General features: G+C 37.2%; 2 protein-coding genes and 1 long non-coding RNA gene across 4 annotated transcripts; all 3 read right to left on the reverse strand.

Moving 5' to 3' along the window:
• Positions 1 to 1,782: 1,782 nt before the first annotated feature.
• LOC145230775 (beta-1,4-N-acetylgalactosaminyltransferase bre-4-like) lies at positions 1,783 to 11,306 on the reverse strand. The gene is made up of 7 exons (XM_080096302.1): positions 10,955 to 11,306; positions 6,067 to 6,262; positions 4,944 to 5,041; positions 4,762 to 4,878; positions 3,187 to 3,323; positions 2,396 to 2,481; positions 1,783 to 1,996 (listed from the first exon to the last, which is right to left on the reverse strand). Exons 1-7 carry the CDS (start codon positions 11,304 to 11,306, stop codon positions 1,783 to 1,785), a joined length of 1,200 nt encoding a protein of 399 aa, XP_079952428.1.
• Positions 11,307 to 13,601: 2,295 nt separating this feature from the next.
• On the reverse strand, positions 13,602 to 15,992 carry LOC145208894 (uncharacterized). Of its 2 annotated transcripts, XR_013854956.1 has the most exons (4): positions 15,485 to 15,992; positions 15,241 to 15,340; positions 14,808 to 14,938; positions 13,602 to 14,448 (listed from the first exon to the last, which is right to left on the reverse strand). It is a non-coding gene; the product is annotated as an uncharacterized LOC145208894 (long non-coding RNA). The 2 variants fall into 2 exon arrangements; XR_013854955.1 differs by having other exon boundaries at positions 13,602 to 14,938.
• A 3,349-nt stretch (positions 15,993 to 19,341) lies between these two features.
• Positions 19,342 to 21,305, reverse strand: LOC145230480 (choline/ethanolamine transporter FLVCR2-like). Its single transcript, XM_080095913.1, has one exon. It carries the CDS (start codon positions 21,049 to 21,051, stop codon positions 19,624 to 19,626), a length of 1,428 nt encoding a protein of 475 aa, XP_079952039.1. The 5' UTR covers positions 21,052 to 21,305; the 3' UTR covers positions 19,342 to 19,623.
• Positions 21,306 to 23,621: the final 2,316 nt, after the last annotated feature.

Genomic DNA, 23,621 nt, shown 5'->3' on the forward strand with positions numbered 1-23,621 from the left:
TAATGTAAAATGTGATATCTGCCAACGCAGTACCGATGCCAAGAACTGCAAGTTTTTCAATAGGTCGCTAAAAAGACGAAGCGACAATGTTTCCAATGTTTTTTCTGTTTTCGCACTTAAAGCTTGTGCATAGATCGGTCGTTGGGCTAGGGTGTCATCCACAAAAACTATTACACTGGTTAACTTTAACACCATCAGTCCAGTCAAGCCTTCGGAATAAGATGCAAGACGTAGTTTAATATCCTCGTTCGACATTTCAGGATTAACAAGGACAATTGTTGTTATTGATCCAACAGCACGTCCGAAAGTGGGAAATTCTACCAACCAGGGGCGGCTCGTGCTAGGGTGCTGCAGCACCCCCTAGATATTTTTACTTAATATTCCTACCACAATATTACAGATAACTTTCATTATACTTATTTTTTTATTCTTTAGCAATATATCATAAGTATAATTTCCGCCTTGATCGGCATTTTTTTCCCTTTTAAAAAAAATTATGGCATTATTATGTTATCTATGTTGGAGCTGCAGCTCCAGTTTCATGACGTTTTGCAGTTGTGCACATGCGCACTTGGAAAAGCTACATGCCGGGCGAAATAGGCGACAGGGCGCTGCGGCTCGCGCAGCTCCACCAATCACGTAGCGTGTAAACCGGCCTGTAGTTGTGTTGTCTGTTCCGGGTCTACTGTGCTCCAAAGCCAAACCGGTGTACTATATTCTTAAGTTCGGCAGTGAGTACAGTTAAATAATTATTTTCCCATCTTTCAATTTATTTGTTTGAAGGTTAGTCGTGACTTTTTAAGATGACTGTAAGTGGGCTTCAGTTTTTGCAGTTATCATTGAATTAAAAAGTGTATCTAACACCTTGAAAAAGAAAAAAAAGGTCCTCTAACGGCTAACGCCTTGAAAAGTCACGATTAACCTTTATAATAAATAACTGAATTAAAAAATCTCCCGGCAGACCTCAGATAATAATCATAGTTTTGTATGGTTTGTCTACGGCCTTTTTGGTTAACCGACAATTTGCCTCAATTTACCTATGATCAGCTATAATTTAATGTGTTTTGTTAACTCTCCAGCAAACCCTGTTTCCAGCAAACGCAATACGTCAAATATGGTCCCGTTGCATTTTATTTTGATGACATAACGTTTGCACTATTGGCAGTACTCACACTAGAAAAACAAGATCTCCGTGTTTTTCTTCGGTTTGCTGTTTAATCTGTTTCGCATATTATTTTCTGATAACGGATTGCTTTTTACAATAGCTATACGCTATTGTACTTGGCTTGGATGGTTAAAGACCACTTTTGCTGGCGTCTAAAACTACACGTTTAAATCAATATGGATCAGAAATAAAGTTTACTAGTTACTAAATATATCATGCCCCCTATGGTTAATTAAGACGGTTAAAAACTATTTTAAAAAAATTACACGCTTATTTTAAACAGGAAAAACGTACAACGACGCAAAGGTAATTAAAATAAAATGTACATGCCCACAAATATTCAAAAGTCTAAATAAGCAATAATCATTTACACGCTAAGCCATTTTTTTTTTTTTTTGGGCGAGGGCATTTCCATTGCAAAAATACAAAAAAATAGTAGTTTGTAACGCCGTGGTGCTGTATAGTCCAATTCATACACTCGTTAAATCGAAAGTTTTATAAAGGCATTAAAATAACGAATTTATATTTAAAATGATTCCTCATTACTTCACAGGTTAAATGCAGCGTAAACGTTATATACAGCTATGTAAAACTTGTTTAAAAAAAAAGAAAATCGCTTATGGGCGATTGAGAACTTCTAAGACATATTTCGGCATAAAGGTCTTTAATTTCAACCGTGTGTGCGTCATGTACTTGATGACGTCAACAGACGAAGTGTTTAAAGAGTTCAAGCCATCTTCTTTCATGCGGTCATGTGCCACACGTAAACGATCTTTTCGATGGGGGTTTTTAGGGTTTCCCTTGTCACTGTTGTGTTTGAACATTTTAAACCTGTAAATTTGGAACTGTTTAATAAAACGTAAATATTCTAAACGACAACACTACTTTGTTTTATTTACCGATAGTATGCCATTTCGTGGACTACTTTTTTGTACTCTAATTTTGGAGTACTATTAGGAATTACCAGGCCGCTTTAGGAATTTAAGAAAAATTTTCACTTTTTGCATAGTGTGGGGTGCTTTACTTGCACATTTCGAACACACGTGCATTCAACAGTGTGACAACAGCGCGCACATCTATCATTGCTTAAAAATACTCTTAGTGCGTTTAACAAACTTGTGTAAAAAGATATGGTCATCAGGGCGTATGGCAAAAATTGCCACAAAACATACTCGAATCCAATCGTACATCGGATCACCGATAAAAAGATTCATATCAAAAAACTTCTACCTGATGTAATTTTCTTTCAAACGCGAAATAGCATTTTTCGTGCTGTTAATTCTGACTTTCATGTCATCGTCCTCACCACCCCACCCCTGGTAAAGAATTTTTAAAGTTGAAAGTTAAAGCATTACAAAACAAGAGGGAAAGTTTATTGCGAACGGATAAAAAATAAACACATAGCAATCATGAGAGATAGTTTTGAACACTAGATCTATACACGGATCTGTTCTTAAGCGCCAGAAAAAAGCAGCGTCAAATAACAATTTGCTTGCGCAAAAAAGCACAACAATATTGTTGTTAAAAGGGGTACAGGAATTGGCGCCCGCTTATAGGAAAAGGAGAGGAGTCGCCACCCATAGTATTACGTCTCCAACCACGTGATAAACAAGTTTATACTTTGTGAACAAATTTATAAGAACAGTTTTGTCTGCATTAGTTGCATACAACACACGCCAAAGTAGGTAATTGCGTTAGGTATGGCGTATGGACGGACTCTAACGATTTCGGCAAGTGGGACCCGTTTAGTAATGTGCAATGCGGTGTTACCGTGCACAAACATGCCTTGAGTTGCAACAGTGGCAGAAGAGCCTAGCAGTGGAATTGCGTTGTGTGAAGCTCATTTCCTGATAGCTTTGACGTATTCTCACCATATGTAGCGACAAGAAAGATTTTTACTATTTTATGACGTCATATAATATGGCATATCCGGAAAAAATTCAAAGTCGGCGCCTGTGCCCGGGAGCTGTATAATTACTGTATTCCGGTAAAATTTTAGAACTTTGATTGAAAGTACTCACCACGTATTCGTTGGAGAAGCCATTGACCACTGTAAACTGTTCCTTGGTAAAAGCCACAGCCCCGCCAACTGTCAAATTCCCGTCCCACTTGTAATTATATTTGTCAATGTATGGGGCGATATGATATACGTGGTCACCTGCGAATAGTATAACTATAAAATATACTAATGCTGCGTTCACACAATAGCACCGCCATGTAGTTTTGTACCAGGTGCACATACTCTCACATCAAGCAAAAATGTCGTTCACACTAGACCAGTGGTCGGCAACCGCCGGTCCGCGGCCCGGTACCGGTCCGCACAGGAGTTCGTTACCGGGCCGTATAATTTTTCAGGTTAAATGCCATAATACATTTTGACCATGTATCCCGGGGATCATAGACTGATTAAAGCGTATTTATTGCTAAATATTTGTAGTTTTTTTAAGACCGGTCCGCGATAAAATTTCACTGTCAAAAGCGGTCCGCAGTGCAAAAAAGGTTGCCGACCCCTGCACTAGACGGTTCGCGCGACGAAATATTTGCTTTTGAACGACAGTTTTTGAAGTCTCATAACAAGCTTTCGCGATGAGAGAAATGTGTGGTTGCAAGCGTGATGTCGCTAGTTTTATGTGATTTTAGGCCCACTCTGATTCGTTTTTAGCGTATTATAGAACATAGATGGACTATGCAGATCGTGTTTGAAAAAGTTTCGTTTTCAGTTTGTATACGGTATTTAGGCTGTACCTGCATATGAGTTTCATAAATAGAAATAAAAATGGAGTTAGTTGGAAGGTTTTTAAGTGTGGATATATTTCGGACTATTGCCAAACGAAAAGGAAGGCACGTGCAGCTCATCCTAGGTTTTCTTTTAAACTCAATGGGTTACAAACTGATGGAATCAGACACTAAATAAGCCAAACTTAAACCAAAGTTCGAACCTAAAAGCCAAAAGATTTTTTTACCCGTGCACTCATACTATTGGATGATAACAACCGGTTCGGCCGCTTTGAACACTTTCCACGATAAGTTCTTAGTGACCACTTGCTCATACCCTGTCTAGCCGAACTATTTCCGGTTTTCGTTTCGGTGTGGGCAAATTATTCGGTCCTAACCGGAATACGCTTTTGAAAGCTGTTATAATTCCATTTTGTTTGATTTTAATTTCTTTCATTTATACGATTTTGCCAAACATTAAAAGAACTTTGACTGTGCACTGCGCGGCATATTATAATTCGTCATTTTTGAAAACTAAACTCTCACGTGTCCTTCAGCATGTTGTTTGAAATCAATATACAGGCTGCGTTTTTACCGGTTCGGTTCCGGTTCAACGACAAACAAAATATAGGGTTCAACTCAAGTTCAGCTTTTAAGGAAATGATGATTTACGGATCCGGTTCGGTTCAGAATTAATCAATTAAAACGCTCAAACCGGTTCGCGGGTTCGTTTTCAGCTCCGGTTTAACTCCATGGCTCATATGGTATTGATCTCACCGCCTAAATCAGTCAGTTGTGCAGTTATAGTTACAATGCTTGAATGCATATACTATTATCTATGTTTATCTATATCTTAGAATAATGTAAGTAATTAAAATTACTGCTACAGGCATAAGGAATTCGGTCATCTTGGGCAACAACATCGACACCGTGAAAGATAAAGCAATCAAAATTCGTCGACCGGTTTGCGTAAACAAAAGCAGAGTTCATGAGTTGTCCTGAAAACAAATCAGCAAAAAAGTCCTAACTTTTTAGGTTTGCTATATCAATACAAGTCACTAACCTTTATTGAAGGACTTGCTGTCAACTTGTTCTGCGACGATTATGACGTAACAGAGTTGTTGCCTTTGCAGCAGCTGATGAATGTAGTAGAGAAAAAACCTGTGTCGCAAAATCATGAAGTTACTTTGGTCTTTACAATATGAACCTTATGATGATTGTGATATTTTGGGGGTATGTTATCAGTTAATACATATTAGGTTTTATTTGAATCGATTGTCGGCTATAACTTTACGACGAGCTATAACTTACGTTGAGCAATCTATCGATAAACCCCGCTACGGTTGACCCTTATATGTAGCATTCAAGCCTTTTCTGCTAACTCTACCTTACATTTTTCTTGACTGGCAGAGTTTATTAAATAAACAGTGATTTAAAACGGATTTTTGACCACCTAAACAAAATAGAATCAAGAACGGCGCAATTACCAAACAGTCGACATAATCTTACTTATGTAACATAAAATTATCCAATACAGCAAAACTTAATAGATTCACCGCTGACTTAGATACTGCTGTAACCTTAACCAGATTGCACATGTGGAAACAAAGAAAAACAAAAAAAGTGGTACACATAAAAGGTTGACAGTTGTGTCGTAATAATGGATATGGCTGCAACGGCGGGAAAAGTTTTTTGTTGTTGGGAAGCGTAACTGTCCGTTATAGTCGCTTACACCAGTCCAGCTCCTCTTTTCCATCGTTTCTTTTCCTATCCTGCGCATTTTGCTTACCCATTACGGAGGTATGTTTTTTCTGTAACTCCCTACAAACTAAAGGGCCATTAGATGACTGCACTAGCCAATATGGCCTTGGCACTGATGATACCTTCTAGGTCAAAACAGTGTGCACTGTCTGCAGCTTCTGCTTTAAAAATCCTAAATAATTGCAAGACTTTATGAATCACTTAGATACTTTCCAATCGGAGATTTTTTCATAGTAACCTGGTTACCTGTTAATAACAAAATGTCAAAAATTACCCTCAAAGGTTGCTCCATTAGCTTACAGCATCTAAACGGGTTCGCAAAAGCAAAGGTTGAGAATCACTGTTTCATGTCCTCAACAAACCAATATGGTGTAGATACAAAATGTTGTAAGGGGGCGAGATGCACAGAAGCGCTTTCGACTCACCTTAAATGCATTTCCCGGTCTCGGAATGGAACGATAACAGCAACAGAAGACCTACACACGCAGTCACGTGGTCCAGCATAGGAACCACCGAGTTCTAAATCCTTGTAATGGACCGCGACCTCTTCCAGCGTTGGTGGCCAGTTTTGTAGTGGTGGCTTGCTTGTATTGGTCTCCTTCGCATTGTAGTCTAATTCGGCTGGCACAAAAAAGATAACAGAAGTTTTTAATGGTCGTAACATTTTTTGGAGTAAGTGTCAGAAAAAGTGTTTCCATTTATACCGTCTCATACTAGTATGCAGTCTGACAAATCAGTGTGACTTGGTGTCCCCTAGGTCAGCGGTTTGAGTTACCAACAAACAAAACACATCTGTTCATTTTAGCTGTATATGTAGAATGCCCCTTATCACACAAAGGTGGTACTATCCCCAGACAATTTTATTGTTACCACATTCCACTTTTAAACCATTTATGACGTCACAATCCATAGCCCAGCTTTTAGATTGCTAGTTGTGACATTGCCCCCCATAAAAGCAAAATCCATGATTTTCGCAGCAAAGAAATCACAACGCCAAGAAAACGAAGTATCAGTATAAAACACAACTTAGTGAATACGACTTTAGTAGTCAGCCTCGTTGTCACATCATTTGTTCTATTATACGCAGGGTTGCCATACCGTCCTTCTTTCTAAGACAGCGGTTCCCAAACTGGGGTCCCCGGTCCTTTAGGGGTCCGTGAGGCAATTTTAAGGGGACCGCGAAGCGGTTGAAGTAATTCTATAATCTTATTTGGCGTCAGTTTGTGCCACTAAATAAGTTTAAATCAAAGTAGAATTGAGAATCGACTGTCTCCATTGCTAAACAATGGCTTTTATTGAATGACAACTATCAAAAATGCAATTGTTCGCGCACAATCGTAATGTTTTTTGTCCTGTTTGTGATGTCATATGCTGTCTTTGGATGATTGTTATGCGCAATTTTGCGTAACTAGCTAAAATCCTGCATTCAACTTTCGTTTTTATGAAATACACATTTAGGCTTAAGGACCGCGAGCCCTCGAAATAATGGCAAAGGGACCGTTTTGAAAAAAATATGAAAAAGTTTGGGAACCACTGTTCTAAGATTAGTCCTTATTTTGATGGGCAATGTCTTAGAAAAATGTACTGTCCTTATTTCTAAGAAATGTTTTGTTTTTGACTTGAGTCATTATTTTGTCTGATTCTTAAAAATCACAAATCTGATATATTATTCCTGTGGTATGCAGTGTTGCGTAACACACTAAAATATTTTTTGCGTTGAGATTTTTTGACATCGAAAAAGGGCAGGGAGATGCACGTCACAGGGTGTTCAAATAAAGCGTACGTGAGAATTCCTTTTGTGGCCTATCTGCAAAAGTGCATTTCGCCTAAAAAATCTCGGTTGTCCTTATTTTGTTAATATTTGAGCCCGACTACGTATTTGTTTTTTACTTCGGCAAACAAAGACTTTTTCTATTAAACTTACGCAAGGAGTCGCCAGTTTGGATTCAAGCAAGCAATTTATTAAAAGCGTCTTGAATTTGGACCATTCAGAAATGGCAATCCTAATATTGACGGAGGTGTAGATTTCATATAAGGTTGGATTACTGATTAGGTGAAACTTGTTGATGGAACTGCGCAAGTAACAGAAATCTTTCTGTGATTTTACATTAATAAGAAAAAAAAATCTTTAGTTAAGCAGTGTTGGTTTTTTACATTAAATCTGTGTATCCTAGATGGAATACGGCTGCTGTAGCCTACACGTGGCTTATGATGGGTCTTTGATAACATTTCTATAGTATTTTCTTAAATATAGTCCAGCAAAACAATCAACAATACAAAAAACCTATAAAAATACACACACATAATTTCTTAAATAGGCTATTGCTGCCAAGTGTTATTTACCCTGATGAAGACGACCTGTATAGGACGTCGAAACGTCGGAATAAAAAGCAACACAACAGTTAACTTAAGGTCCTTTGCCAGATTGCCTATTGTCTTAAAATACAGATTGTTGAGTCAATTGTGATGCAACAGATATGTTTATTTAAACGTACAACTTGAAACGATTTGTTCAGTGGCGGCTCGTGCCTAAAATTTGTGGGGGTGCTGCCCATTGTGACGCAATTTTATTGTGACGCAATAATGTACACGAGTGTAAACAGCAGACGGCATCATTTGTGTATTTTGTTTACTTGCACAGCGACGGGCTAAACACAATAACTTGCACAGCGACGGGCTAAACACAATAACCCATTGTGACGCAATTTTATTGTGACGCAATAATGTACACGAGTGTAAACAGCAGACGGCATCATTTGTGTATTTTGTTTACTTGCACAGCGACGGGCTAAACACAATAACGTTCAGTCATAATGTGAAAAACAAAAACATACGTGGCACAGCTTCGAAACGAAGCGGTTGTAAATACGGTAAAACACAACAGTAATTTCAGTTCGACAACAAAAATTTTCATGTTTCATTTGAGTAAATTTAGTCACAGTCAGCGTTTTCAACATATTCTATGACACTTCACAGATTATTGTCACACAAAAAAAACTAGCCATACAGCTTTTTATTGGTATCATAACTAACAAATTTAACAACCACATTACATTGGTTTCAGAACTTGTTCATTTAAACATCTTTCTTGAATTTTTGCGTACAGACTATTAATTGTATTTTAGTTTCTTAACTGCAATAATTGCTGCTTGCTGACAAATAGCTTGTAATTCCTCCTTCAAGTTCAAACCGCCTTCAAGCTTTAAAATTTACAACACTCCCACTTAAATTTAAACCATACTATTAAATCTTGTGCTTCCTTTTTCCAACCAAAATGAATCATGAGGTTATAGTTAGGGCATGATAATTGATAGCTTCTTCCTTAATCCCAAATGATAACTAAGAAAATGTTTTTCTATTTAGTACTAGCACTGCAAGTCTTTTGGATATATTGGTGTTCCTCAGCAAAACTGGCATCTTTGTCAGTGTTAAAAAGAACTGTTTTGCCTTTGAAGGAATCATGGAAACAGCAAAAAAGGATTTTTCATCCTAGTAGTTTAACTTGTCAAAACATCATCTCTAGATTAATTATTTTCAAAGTAATCATGAACATCAGATCTACAGAAACATTTTGAGTAGCTAGCTGTTCTTTGTCAACAATAGGATGTGCTTGGTGTCACTACTATCTTGTCTGTAGAATAATCATTCTTAAGCAACACTTCCTGTGAAGCAATTTAGCAGCTACTGTTTAGACAAACAGTACATGTCCATTATATCAATACACATGATTGCACTTGGTTGCAAATAGTATTTGTATTTGCCAAATACTGTCCATATGGTGTGTTAAGAAATCCACACTTTAAATTGTCTTCACTCTTTTTTGTCTTCATTTCAAAATTCCTGTTGCTTGCAGTTGTTAGTTCTGCATTTGATATTGCCTGAATTTCAGTAAGGCATTTAACTTCACAGTCACAAATTTAATTATTGTTTGGTAGCATTAGGAACTAAAACTAAGTATTTCTTGTTGTTGCTTATTCCTGCATGACATTGGAGTAGCAGATGTTTTGTCCCATACTTTCATAACTCTTTTAAATTCAGTTATTTATTATAAAGGTTAATTGTGACTTTTGAAGGTGTTAGATGACCTTTTTTTTCTTTTTCAAGGTGTTAGATTAGATACACTTATTTAATTCAATGATAACTGTAAAACCTGAAACCCACTTACAGTCATCTTAAAAAGTCACGACTAACAGTCAAACAACAAATTTAATGATAGCAAAGTAATTCTTTAACTGCACTTACTGTCGAACTTAAAAACACAGTACACGGGTTTGGCTTTGGAGCTCACTGATGCGAAGCAGACAACACAACTAGCGCTACGTCACGCGAGGGGCTGCGCGAGCCACAGCCCCCTCTCGCCTATTTCGCCCGGCATGTAGCTTTTCCAAGTGCGCATGCGCACAACTGAAAACGTCATGAAACGTCACGAAACTGGAGCTGCAGCTCCGCCATAGATAACATATTATTATTTTTTCAAAATTTTTTTTTTAAATAATACAAAATTTTTATTAATTTTATTTTAATAAAATGCCGATTAATGCCATAAAAGTTATTCTTAGTATACACTGATCAAACATAAAAACTATATGTAAAGATTGTTTTGTATAACAACTTGGAATAGGAATGTCAAGTAAAAATACTGGGGGTGCTGCAGCTCCGCAGCCCCCTCGCACGAGCCGCCCCTGGATTTGTTATAACTTTGTTGACGCTGTTCGGTTCCACATATTTATGCGAATCTTTGTTTTCACATGAATTTCATAAAATCGAGTGCCAGGAATCGTCTCAGCTCAGATATGACTGCTGCGTGTATTAAACTGAAAACTACCTATGATTACAAGACTTGCAGAAAAGATGCAGCAACAAGCATCTTAGCATTGACATTGACATATAATAAAATATGTGACCCACTTTGTTTTCTTTCCGAATTTTGATATCATGTTTGACCCATTTAACTAAAAAGGTTCGCCATCCCTGCTGTAGTAGATGTGAGAAAGTAAATGCTCGAGGCGTTGGTTGGTTTATTTTTTGATACGTTTGTATTGCAGCACATAATACCACAAAGGTCCCACCACTGCAAATGTGTTCTGTATAATAGGACAAATTAGACATAGTGTTGAAATTGGTTTTCAGACATACTGAAAGATTACTAGCATTTGTTCTTATTGGTGTACTGAATTAGTTGGTGTACCGCCAACAGATGTTTAGATTGAGTTATGGTCATTGTTGATTGAAATTAACAATCCTCCTGCTATATACTACATTGCAAATATCCTACTGTCTGATTTACATTTTGTAAAATTACTTTAAACTTACGATTAATGAGGATTGAAATGGGACCTTTCAGGAGTGGCGAAATGGTTGGACACATTTCTTGCTTCTTCTTTTCGTTTACTTTTTCCATTTTTGTTTCTTTTTTTTCTGTAATGTTTTGTACGTTTCCACAAAGCGTTCCTATAGCTGTGTCGCGCTTAATAGCCACATCAAGGCAGTCCAATACAATTTTAAACACCTGTGCACCATCGACAAACCCTTGCTTGCGAATGACTTGCACCCATTCTTTGATTTTACGGCTCAAGCACTCTCTTTTATAGTCATTTTGTATTGTTGATCGTTTTACTAGACAGTATTGGAAAAGATATGGCACAAATATCATCATAAGACCCATTATATAGATCGTGTACAGCAGCCATATTCGCTTTGGACGAAGGTTTTTCATCTAGGATACACAGATTTAATGTAAAAACCAGCACTGCCTAACTGAAGAGTTTTTCTTATTAATCTAAAATTACAGAAGGATTTCTGTTATACTTGCGCAACTCCTACTTTAGAATAAGTTTCAATCAATTTTTCGCAGTTTTCCGCTTTATCAAGGTTTACCAAACAAGTAATTTTAACGTTATTTAAAATCTAAAATTCCGTCGATATTAGGGCAGTCATTTCTGAATAGTCCTTTTAAAAATAGCTTTTTCGAATCCTAACTGGCTTCACGTAGCGTAAGTTTAATATGGGATAGTGTGAGAAAAAAGCATAGACGATAGGAAACGTCTTGAACGTCCTTGTTTGCCTTGAATACTAACGTGATGTGGTATTAGCCTCTGTTTAAGTAACCCCAGCAAGGCAATTGGCCACTTTGAAAACTTGTAGTGTAAGATGCTGCAATTCCAGACATCAATTGTATATTTAAAAAATATTACCTTGGTTTGACGCCGAAATTCGGACGATTGGTAAGCCTAATCTAATAGTAACAACTTTATTACGTCACGACCAGACACAAACAATGTGGAAATTGTGTGTAAAGAAAATCAAGTTTCCATCAAATTTATGATAGTTTATGTAAAATATGACATTCAGCTGTTTGATTATCCGTGCTCGAAACAAATATTAACTTTATAAATCGATAACTCTGCTTGATTTAATAAAATCGTTTTTAGCGTTATTATTTTCTTGCCAAATCTTACGCAGATTATAGCTTGAGAAAATCTGACACAATTTTTTAGTAATGTGGCTGTATTGTCCGGTGGCAGGAGAGTAATCCATCGTTTGTGGAACCACAATGCCTGGTTTTTCCCACATATCCCATTCAACGTTTTTGGGCAATATCTCACACACAACACAAAAGCTTAAGTAAAAATACCGCACTTATTTCGCTTATTTACATAATCTTGATCATTGTCCCTAAATGATTTGTCTTTATGCAATACTTTTTGGACATCGGACGGCTTGCTGTCTAAAGTCAGATCACATGTGAAACTGATTGTATTTCTCTCGGTTGAAACGTATCTTAGCACGTTTACGCTAAAACAGTGGTTCTCAACCTTTTAAGTTTCCGGACCGGTAAACTTCTAAAACAAATTTTGCGGACCGGTGGGCTTTTAAATCAAGCCAAAATGTAATCACGACAAAACTATGCAATTCAAATGAAGTATGAAAAATTCAATTTCATGTGAAATTTCCTGCTGTCTTTTTAATATCATATGTGTTAAACGCGGTTCTAATGAAGTTTCTGCAAGGAAGTAGAGCGTTGATTTCCACACGATTTCTCCGCCTTCAACATCTTGCATTTTGCAATTGAGATATGAAATTGTAATATATTTGGCGGGCCGGCAAGAAAGTTGATTACTTAATTCTCTGAATCTTGGTGTAAATTAACGCTTTATTCCGCGTGAAAACTGTATTTTAATTTACAATTGAAGCATCCCAAAACAAGGTAAACAAATCTTTCAAAAATTTAGGACGTAATGCCATCTTCTAAAACTGAGCTATGGAAAGTTTATAAATAAATCACCTTGTATAGCACACTAAAGATGTTGGTTTAATTCAGTTTCGACCACTGGTTCTTCCTTTATAGCAGGAAGTTTCAGCACCAATATTACTGTCAAGAGAAACCAGATGGACCAAAAAACTGAAGTCACGTACAATGTTACCAGTGGGCTTTATTACCTTTCGGGCCTATATATCTTCAGGAACCTTACGATGATCTCGATTCTCGAAGTTATTTGTCTTTATGTGACACTTTTTAAACATTGGGCAGCTTGCTGTTTGAAGTCAGATAACCAGTGAAAGTTAATGCATTTCTTTCGGTTGAAACTTATCTATTACACTAAAACATGCAAGTCGGAAATAACGTTACGCTCTTGAGGCTGATTTCTTATCCCAAAACACGATAAACAAATCTCATAAAAATAAAAGACGTTATGCTATCCTCCAGAACTGAGCCATGAAAAGTTTGATTTTAGTCGTGTGAAGATGGATTATCATACAAGTACTGTGTAATGAGGATTATGGGTCAATTTTATCGTCAACGTAGCCAAGTGGTTAGCCCAGCACCTTGTATGGCCATTAAAGATATTGGCTTAATTCAGTTTCGACCACTGGGACGTCCCTTAGCAGGGATTTTCAGCACCAATATTACAGTCAAGAGGAACCTGTGGGCCAAAAATTGAAGTCACGTATTCAAACATTCAAACTGAAATATATCATTTTTTGAGCAAAAACGAAAAGCGCCGTATGTTGTATATTTTCTCTATGTCCATCTGCTGAGCACGTTTTAAACTGAGCGGATTGTATGTCGAGAAGCAAAGTTGAGCATAACCTTGCGTTTACCCACGGAGCGAAAGCTGCTTATGAGTTTTGCAAGGTTTGTCTACTATCAACTGAACTACTAAAATCAAAAACAAAATGTTTAGAGAATGCTACAAAACTAAAAGCATTACAAAAATTCAAAAATACAAAACCTACAGCAACATATTGAACCGTGTTAAAAGGGTGGCAAAGCAGGAATATTACCACACACAGCTAAAATACAGTGCAACTTCCACACAAACATGGAAAACTATAAAAGAAATAATTAATAGCACAACAAATAAAACAGTCATTAATCAGATAACTAACAATGGTAGCAAAATCACAGACAGCCTGAAAATAGCACAACACATGAACAAACATTTTGCAGCAGTAGGTCAGACACTGGCACAAAAAATCACACCCACACAATAACATTTTACAAAATTTTTAAAACAGCCATGTCCAAATTCCTTTTTTCTGCCACCCATAATCAACATTGATGTACAGAGACAAATTCAACTTTTAGCTGACAAAAAATCACAAGGTCCACATCACATTCCAATTCGGTTTATAAAAATGGCAAATGAAGTCATCACACCATATTTAACAGATTTATATAATGAATGCATAATGTTGTCATATATTCCCAAATGTTTAAAAATTAGTCACATCACACCAATACCCAAAAATAAAAATCCGACCACATGTTCAGACTTTCGGCCAATCTCCATAACTCCCATTTTCTGTAAAATATTTGAAAAACTTTTACTAGCTCCATTGACAAAATTTATTGAAAAACATAATGCCATCTCTGAGCACCATTTTGGGTTCCGTCGACAACACTCAACAGACCTACTAACAGCTGACCTTTATGAAAATATTTTGCATAGCTTAGACCATAAACAATACCATTGCACTATATTCATGGACCTCTCCAAGGCATTTGACACAATCGATCATGGTATTTTAAAGCACAAATTACAACATTATGGTATACGTGGTGGGCCGTTAGATTTGCTCATGAGTTATGTGACCAATAGAAAACAACACACAAAAGTCAACAACACTTTATCAAATGCATGCACACCATCACACGGATTACCTCAGGGCAGCATTTTATCACCACTATTGTTTCAAATATATGTCAATGATCTACCACTATCCAGCCCCCTCCTATGCAGATTATTCGCAGATGACACAATCCTCTTTCAGTCTGACAGCTCACTAACAAGCCTAAACAACAAAATTCAGTGCGGAATTACAGGAGCAGACATTTGGATGCGGTGTAATAAGCTTTCAATTAATTACCAGAAAACCAATTTTATGTTATTTCATAATACTCGTCCACCTGATCCACTACGATTTTTGGTTACAATGAATAACCAACCAATTTTAAGGACTAATGTCACCAAATACCTTGGACTTTATATAGATGATAAACTTACATGGAAAAATCATATATCATGCATATCATCAAAAATAGCTAGGTCAATTGGGATAATTGCTAAAATAAAAACTTTTGTCAACAAACCTACACTTTTAACTCTGTACTATGCGTTGATTCATCCACACCTTCAATATTGTGTGTTAAACTGGGGACGTGCTTATCCCACCAATTTGGCCCATATTCAAGTACTGCAAAATAAGGCAATAAGACTCATAAGTAACACTGACATCAGAACACACATGCAGCCAATATATAAAGACCTACGGATACTTGACATTAATGACATGCTTCATTTGGAAATATATAAATTTATGTACAAATTTGATAAACACCTTCTGCCTTCGGTGTTCAACCAATATTTTATACCAACATCCCAAGTCCACGATCACAACACCAGGCAAACCAAATTCCAAAACTATCATCATCCGCAGGTACAAACAAACTCAGGTCTCAAATGCCTACAATACTTTGCAATTAATCTTTGGGCCCAAGCTCCAAATTCCGCAAAAACACTTGGGTACTCAAAATTTGTCTCCCATGCAAAGCGCAGTATCATACAATAAACTTGTTGACAAATACGCCCTTGACAAAAACGCACATGTTGTTTTGAAAAAAATCCCATGCGGCAGAAGAATCCTGTTGCAAACATTGCTTATTTTTCGTTTACAGTTTGTTTATTTTTTGTTTACAGTTTGTTTATTTTTTGTTTACAGTTTGTTTATTTTTTGTTTACAGTTTGCTTATTTTAAATTGGCTGCAACGATGTCATCTTTTCAGCTCGCGTTTTTCGGTATCTTATTTATTTATTTATTTTCATCTGTTCTCTCGTCATCGTTTTTGTTTTCCTCACGCAGCCTATTTTCGGTTCGTTAACTATTTATCCACCCGCTTTCTACTTTTTGTATACATTTCGCTTTACTTAGTTCGCTACTGCAATGCAATTTTTTTCTTTTCATCTGCGTGCTCTTGTCATCGTATTTCTTTTTTTCTTTCGTCATCGTATTTCATTTCCTCACATATTTTCGGTTTGTTTATTATTTATCTAAACGCATTCTATATTTGTTTACACTTTGCTTACTTAAGTTCTCTACTGCAATGTTGTTTTTCAGTCCATCATATAAAGTTACGGTTAGCAGTTTTTTATCAATTTTTCCTCTTTTTTCTGTTCCTTCGTCATCTGTTTATCTGCTTTCCTTTTTCATTTCCTTATGTGCTTTCGGTTTGTTTATCATTCTTTCACCTGTAGGCTACTTCTTTTCATAATCACGCCCTCTCATAATCACACACATTGTTTTTTGTTCTATGCGTATTTTTCCCCATTTGTCAGCGGTTTTTGCTATCGTAGTTCGTTGTTAGCTGATCTTTTTTACTCTGGTTTTCCTACCACAATCGTCTTTTTCGTCCCGTGCCCTTTTTCGTTTCTTCAGTACATTTTGTAGTACACTTGCTTGTCGATCCATCTCTTTTTCGTTTTTGTTCTTTGCTTAAATGTAAATAGGCAAATTTTTCCGATGGGTGATTATTTTCTTACCTTTGTATGTTTTCTGTTTTGTTTATTCATTTGATTGCCTGTTTTGAAATCAAGGGTGGCTGACAAGGTGACCTTAGGGTCTTTCGCCACCCTGCCGCTTAAACAGCGCAAAAATAAATTACTTACTTACTTACTTACAAAAACAGCTTGTGACATCACAGACAAAACAAAAAACAACATTACGATTGTGCGCGAACAATTGCATTTTTGTTAGTTATCATGCAATAAAGGCTATAATTGAAGTCACGTATTCAAACATTCAAACTGAAATATATCATTTTTTGAGCAAAAACGAAAAGCGCCGTATGTTGTATATTTTCTCTATCTGCTGAGCACGTTTTAAACTGAGCGGATTGTATGTCGAGAAGCAAAGTTGAGCATAACCTTGCGTTTACCCACGGAGCGAAAGCTGCTTATGAGTTTTGCAAGGTTTGTCTACTATCAACTGAACTACTACCTAGACCAGTGGTTCCCAACCGGGGTGCCGCGGTACCCTGGGGTGCCAATTGCAATGCTCAAGGGTGCCGGGAGATATTAACATTGCATTACTGCGGCCCATTCTTTATTTTAACTTTAACCCGTGCGGAATTTATTTATTTTTAGCCGAGTGTCAGTTATAAATGTTAAGCACTCATTTATTTCATTTAACACTAGACGGCGTTTCGCCTGGTTCATCATAGTAACATTGTTGGAAACTTTTGCATGGTAATACGATACATAGCTAATCCATCGATACATAGCTAATAGCACGATACATAGGTAATCGAGATAAGGCCAAGTTATAAACCCTTTAACTGCGGCGGGCCCATAAATGGACTCGAAGACATTTTCAATTGTACATCGCGATAGAATACAAACTGGTACGAATTTTGTTTTCAAACTGAGGTGCGTTTAAAAGCATATGCACAAATGACTTCTGTGTGTGACGGCATTTTTCGTATTAAGAACGGCAACTTATAGTAGAAGAAGAAATGCGGGTGTCTTTATCGAATGCGATCCCAGATGGGCTATTAAGGGACTTTGTGCAAGAAGCCAAGCCCAAATTTCACACTGACTTTAAAATAGATGCATTTATTTACGCGCGCTATGCTGTACAACTCATTCTGTGTTATTTCATACAGTTATTTGAAATACAGAAACCTCATAAAATTGATCCAATTTTGCCAGGGTGCCGCAAACTATTTATCTCTTTGATAGGGTGCCGCAAAATCAAAAAGGTTGGGAACCACTGACCTAGACATTAATCCGAAAAATACCTCTTACCATTTCAGTTGAATAGTTATTGGCAATGTTAAAACGGCATTTCATACATTTTGTAACTGTCTTAAAGACAATTTTAGTTGAAAAGAAGGACAACTTCTTAGCCTAGTTTAATCAAACAAGATGGACAATAAATAAAGATTCTGAGAGTATATTTAGTCAGTTTGACCCCTCAACGATGTAAAAAGGCATGATTTTAAAGTTGCACTTGCTGAGTCAAACATGCAATCCCTTGCAGTGGCCATGTAGTGTCCATTATTTATTTACAAAACAAACACAACCTGCAAACAACAAGTTCTATCAGGGTTGCTGGGAGCCTGGAGCCATTCAAATGTACAATGTCGGTTCATGACCTTTAAACAAACCTCGACTAGATTACAACTGATCTGCTATGTTTTTTGGTGGACAGCATTTCTGTAATTAGTCAATTAACTGGTTTTACTATTGCAACGCCATACTTACTATATTACTGTGATAGTAACATAGTAAATCACTCAGCCGTATACATACGTCACATCACGTGCTGTGTGATTGCCCCACAACGACAAAATTCCCTATGACGCAACAATCTTTCTGCTCTCTGTTGTGCTGCTGTGCTTTTGGAAATTTAGCGTTGATATTTGTTGGGGCGACGTGTAGTGCGTTGTGTAATGTATATTTTATGCTGTTGGTCATTAGTAGATAATGAGACTTAGTTTGCTTCAGTTTGCGGTAGTGTTGGTGTTAAAATTAGTTCACAAGGTAAGCTTTGTTTTACATTCTACAGTAAAGTTTTTCGTATAATTGAACTACCATTTTTGGTATAGTCGAAAAATGCATATTATGTGTGTCGAATCCATTTTTGCCAATGTCCTGCCACATTTTGGTTGGCGATATTAACCCCGCCCTACTTTCACTGGTAAGCGTTAAACGCGTAAACTTGTTCGTGTCCTATTTGAACCAACGTGTCGGTGTCAGTGACCTTGAAGGTGTTTGTTGTTACATACGTATGTCAAATACATCTACGCGTTTTCAGAAGTTGGATCGTTTCTAAAGTGACGCCAGTGCGATTCCAGGCGCGGAAAATCTGTACTGTAACTGTATAGTTCTTAATACTGATGAAATAAACTTGCGCTAGCTCTATGAAAAAAAGTGAATTACAACGAAGTGTCAGCATTTTAAAGCAATAAAATGTAAAGGCATCCAATTGTCAGGCATTTTTCGGCGTGAATTTGATTATTAAGTGCCGTGGTTCTTAACCTTTCAAGCCCCCTAAATGTAACTTTCGGACCTCGTGGCCCCTTTCAGTAAAGCCTAACCCTGTGGCCACCTGCCTAAAAAGAAATAGCAAACTCACCTAAATTGTAAAGCCCAGGATCTATCAGGACAAGTATTTTTATAAGCAAATGCTATAAATCTTAAATGAATATACACTGTAAAACTGTAAAACTATATTCGTGATACACCCCGAAAAGGACAAAGAGTGTGGAAAATAGTCGATTAAATTAGGAAATAGAAATATTTGCAACACACGCTCAATTCTGCGCATTACGAAAAAATGGCTTACTAAATCTTGGTGCATGTTTCCAACCTACACCCGTGCCGCCCTGGGGGCCAAGGGCTCTGTTCGAGAACCGCTGGATTTTGGTCTATTACTGGGGTTACTTAACAGAAGGCTGATGTACTTTATAGTATTGTTCTTTACTCTTGGGTGTCTGATCCCAAAAGTTCTTGACGTTCGCCGGTTTCCTCAGCTTCTTGTCGATGAAGCGTCATACTTTTGCAAGCCAAAAACAACCCAGAGAAAAACAAAATCGCAGCTGGAACTGTTGCTGCGTAAACTGCATTTGTATTTGTTAACAATATACGTCCCAAACTACTCCATAAAAATATGCTCAAGGCTGTTCCACCCACCGCAAATGCAGTTACTTGCATAGCTGACTTTGGGTATGTGACTTCGCGCAAAAGTTCGTACAAAGCTGGAGTTGCAAAACCACAGAACATCCCTTGTAAGACAACTCCAACTTCCACAGCTATTAACGACTTGTACAAACAACCCATGATCGTTGGTAGACATGAAAAACAACCGAGTGTTAATCCTAACAAAGCCATTGCTTTGTAGTTTTTGTATTTACTGAGGATTGGTCCAACGATTAGACTCCCAATTGTGGTTGCAAAGCTCATTCCCATCAGGGCATAACCTGCTTTCACGTTAAGGCTGATATCTTTTTCAAAAGTTTCATGAAGGATTGAAGAAAGCAGCGTGGTGTTAAATCTGATAACGGAAAGGGCTGTGGCGATGCATAGAGAAATTGTTTGAAACTGCAAATCTCTTAGTAGGTCCCACAAAAGACCAATAGACAGTTTAAACGTTTCTTTTAGCTTCTCTTTTCCAGTTTTTGACTTGGTCTTGATTACAGCGGCTTGTGCATAACTCGGTGGATGGGCTGGGGCGTCATCCACAAAAACTATTACACTGATTAACATTAACACCATCAGTCCCGTCATGCCGCCGTAATAAGACGCGAGACGTAGTTTGATATCCTCGTTCGGCATGTCAGCATTAACAAGAACAGTTGTTGTTATTGATCCGACAGCACGCCCCAAAGCTCTCATCATGGTAACAATCGCTATGGCGATAGCAACCTCATTTGCCGGAAACCAGATTGCTGCCGTTTCTAGTGCTTGGGCCGACAAAAGAGTTGAAGTAAGACCTGTGTTAATTTGTCCACACAGCGTGAGAGCGTAGCCTTGTCTGAATAACGCTCCGATAGCTGTGAGGAGAACGCCAGATGTAAAGAGACCGTATTGGAATATAAAGGTTCTTTTGTAACCCAGTCTTGAAGATATAATTGCAAATGGTAGAGTAGAGAAAGCCACCAGCAAGGATCTAATGGTGGTTAGGAGGTCGATATGCCAAGCTCCCACTTGAAAGTAACCAACTAGCACGTTGTTTATTGGTCCGTGACTGGTCGAATTGACACAGACAACAAACGCCAACATGGCATAATTGCTAAGTATGAACCAACGGATTTTATACGATTTGATAGAATGTTTTCCGGTTTCTTCAACAACGTCACTTAAGCCATTTTTTTCATTTTCAGCCAATGATTCAATTTTCGTAGGCATTGCTAATTTTCTGTTGCTATATGGCTTATTTCTGTTGGAATACCAAATTTGATTAAAGTTACAACGCACAACAAAAAACTTTACTATCCTGTATTAATTATACTTATTAGGCACAAAAAACAAACTTTCAAGCTGATTCATTTCGTTTTCTCCTTCGAGCATGGAACGATAGTCAAAACACTGGCTGCAAAACTTATTGTTTTTGTTCAACCTTTATATACAGTTCGTGTTTTCAATCAGCTGTGCTACATCCCGCCAACGCGGTTGTCAAATGTTTCTTTTCCGCTCACATGTCTGACCCAAAACGCAATCAAAGTTTTGCATTTTTTTCTATGTAACCTCGGGCGTTAAAAACGACTTACGTCATGTTTATCTCTGAGGTCAAACCGTATAATTATTAATTAAAATACTTTTTCTTCCGGAAGAAAATGTTTTACGAAAAAATATTGAGTTGAACTGAACTGAAAGCAACTCTATAAATGTTTTTTTTTTTGTTTAAATTAAACAAGATGCTTAATTTGGCTTGTGTCAGTCTAGTGACGGAAGCAGAAGGGGAATAGGGAATTTACCCTTCACCCCACACTCTCCGAAAATATACTGTGGTACGAAAAATCTGCTGCAGGGTCAGAAAAAAAGCAAATTAAAATTAGACCTAATGAGTATTCACCACACTAGCGTGCTGGTAGTGCTCATGGCCGTCGGTCGAATTTACACAGACAATAAATAAATGCCAACATGACATAGCCTAATTGATAAAAATGAACCAACGGATTTTATATGTTTTTATTGAATGTTCGCTCTCTTTACCTGCGCCAGTTAAGTCATCATTTTTAGCTAATGATTGATTTATGGCAGGCATTTTTAGTTTCCTGTTGTTTGACCTAGCCGATATAGTTTTTTACTGGAATACTGAATTTGATTAAACTTAAAATCCACTATTCTGTATTACTTATAGCAGTGGTTCTCAAACTTTTTCATATTTTTTAAACACGGTCCTTCTGCCGTTATTTCGAAATCCGAAAAAGAAATGTTTTAGAAAAACGAAAGTTAAGGCGAAATTTTTGCTAGTTATGCAAAATTGCGCATAACAATGATCCAAAAACAGCTTGTGACATCACAGACAAAACAAAAAAACAACATTACGATTGTGCGCGAACAATTGCATTTTTGTCAGTTATCATGCAATAAAGGCTATCGTTTAGCAATGGAGACAGTCGATTCTCAATTAGTTTGATTTGATTTTTAAACAGTTTCAGTGGCACAAACTGACGCCAAATAAGATTATAGATTTTATAGAATTACTTCAACCTTTTTGTGGTCACCCAAAAATTGCCTCACGGACCCCTAAATGACCCAAGTTTGAGAACCGCTGACTTATAGCGACAGATACCCAAACTTTCAATTAAACTTGCAAACTTATATTTTGTTTGTCTTCTTCGAGCATGAAACGATGGTCGGGACACTGACTGCAAAAGTTTTGCTTAGTTTTGTTTGTTTGCATTCATTTTTTAACACAGTTTGTGTTTTAACTAGCATGGTGTCACAAATCGACAACCCATTTATTTAAAAATTGATAAGTGATCTCTTTCTTTTCCGGTCAGCAAACTAGCGCATTGTCTTCAGTATAAAGTCGCCTTGTCTTTTGCAGTGCAATATTGTCAAACCTTATCTGATTATGAAAAAGTTGTTTTTTCCTTATGTTAGCATAGGCCTAGTGGTATAACTCATGCAGCATTTTTTATCAACAGGAATTTAACCTCGATCGATTCTCTTCTTAAAACTCGGCTAGCCGACTTTTAACAAACTCGTGAACACCAAACTTAACTTAGTTGGTATTGGTACACCTCAGCGCTTTACCCAGAGCCAATATATCTGCTTTGCCTGAAACCCTGAAAGTGAAATTACTAAACGAATGTTTGAGTGAAAATTCATGGACGAAGTCAAACCGTTTTTTTTTCAAACTTTATGCTGTAGAAATCGGTCTGACTTTATAACTCTGCCTAAAATACTTACCATCGATCATTGGCTGTGAAAAAACAGAGCTGGTTGTTGATTTTTGGCATAGGTCATATTAATATTAAAGGAACTAAAATGGGCAACATTTTGCCTTGCACGATCTGCGAATGATTATTGCGCAAATCCTTTAGTTCCCATTTTACACATCGATATTCGTGGTGGAAAGCAATATCATTTGTTCCAGAACAATGGACGAAGTGATCACTTGGTATCGATACCTTCCACATCGATTGAGGGCATTTTTGTTACTCAACGATTAGATCATGAGAATGTAACCTTCTATCACGATGTTGTCCTTTGGTTTCGTGAAAACGTTTGTGGCATAGCGATGTATCAAACCGTGTGGCAGTCGTGTTATTATTGTGTACAATGTTTACATTAACGTTTCCATTTTCGTCTACAAGAGCGTTTCATACAACGACAGGAAATGTGTTTAACTCGTCACAATAAGTTTTCTAAGATATAACATTGCCGTTTCGTTCAAAGCCTAAGAAACTTTGAGTCATTTTGTTCTTCTAGAACAGGGGTGGGCAACCTTTGTTACTGTAGGGCCA

This window comes from Phallusia mammillata, chromosome 1, assembly GCF_965637545.1.
Source record: "Phallusia mammillata chromosome 1, kaPhaMamm4.hap1.1, whole genome shotgun sequence".
NCBI classification, from domain to species: Eukaryota; Metazoa; Chordata; class Ascidiacea; order Phlebobranchia; family Ascidiidae; genus Phallusia; species Phallusia mammillata.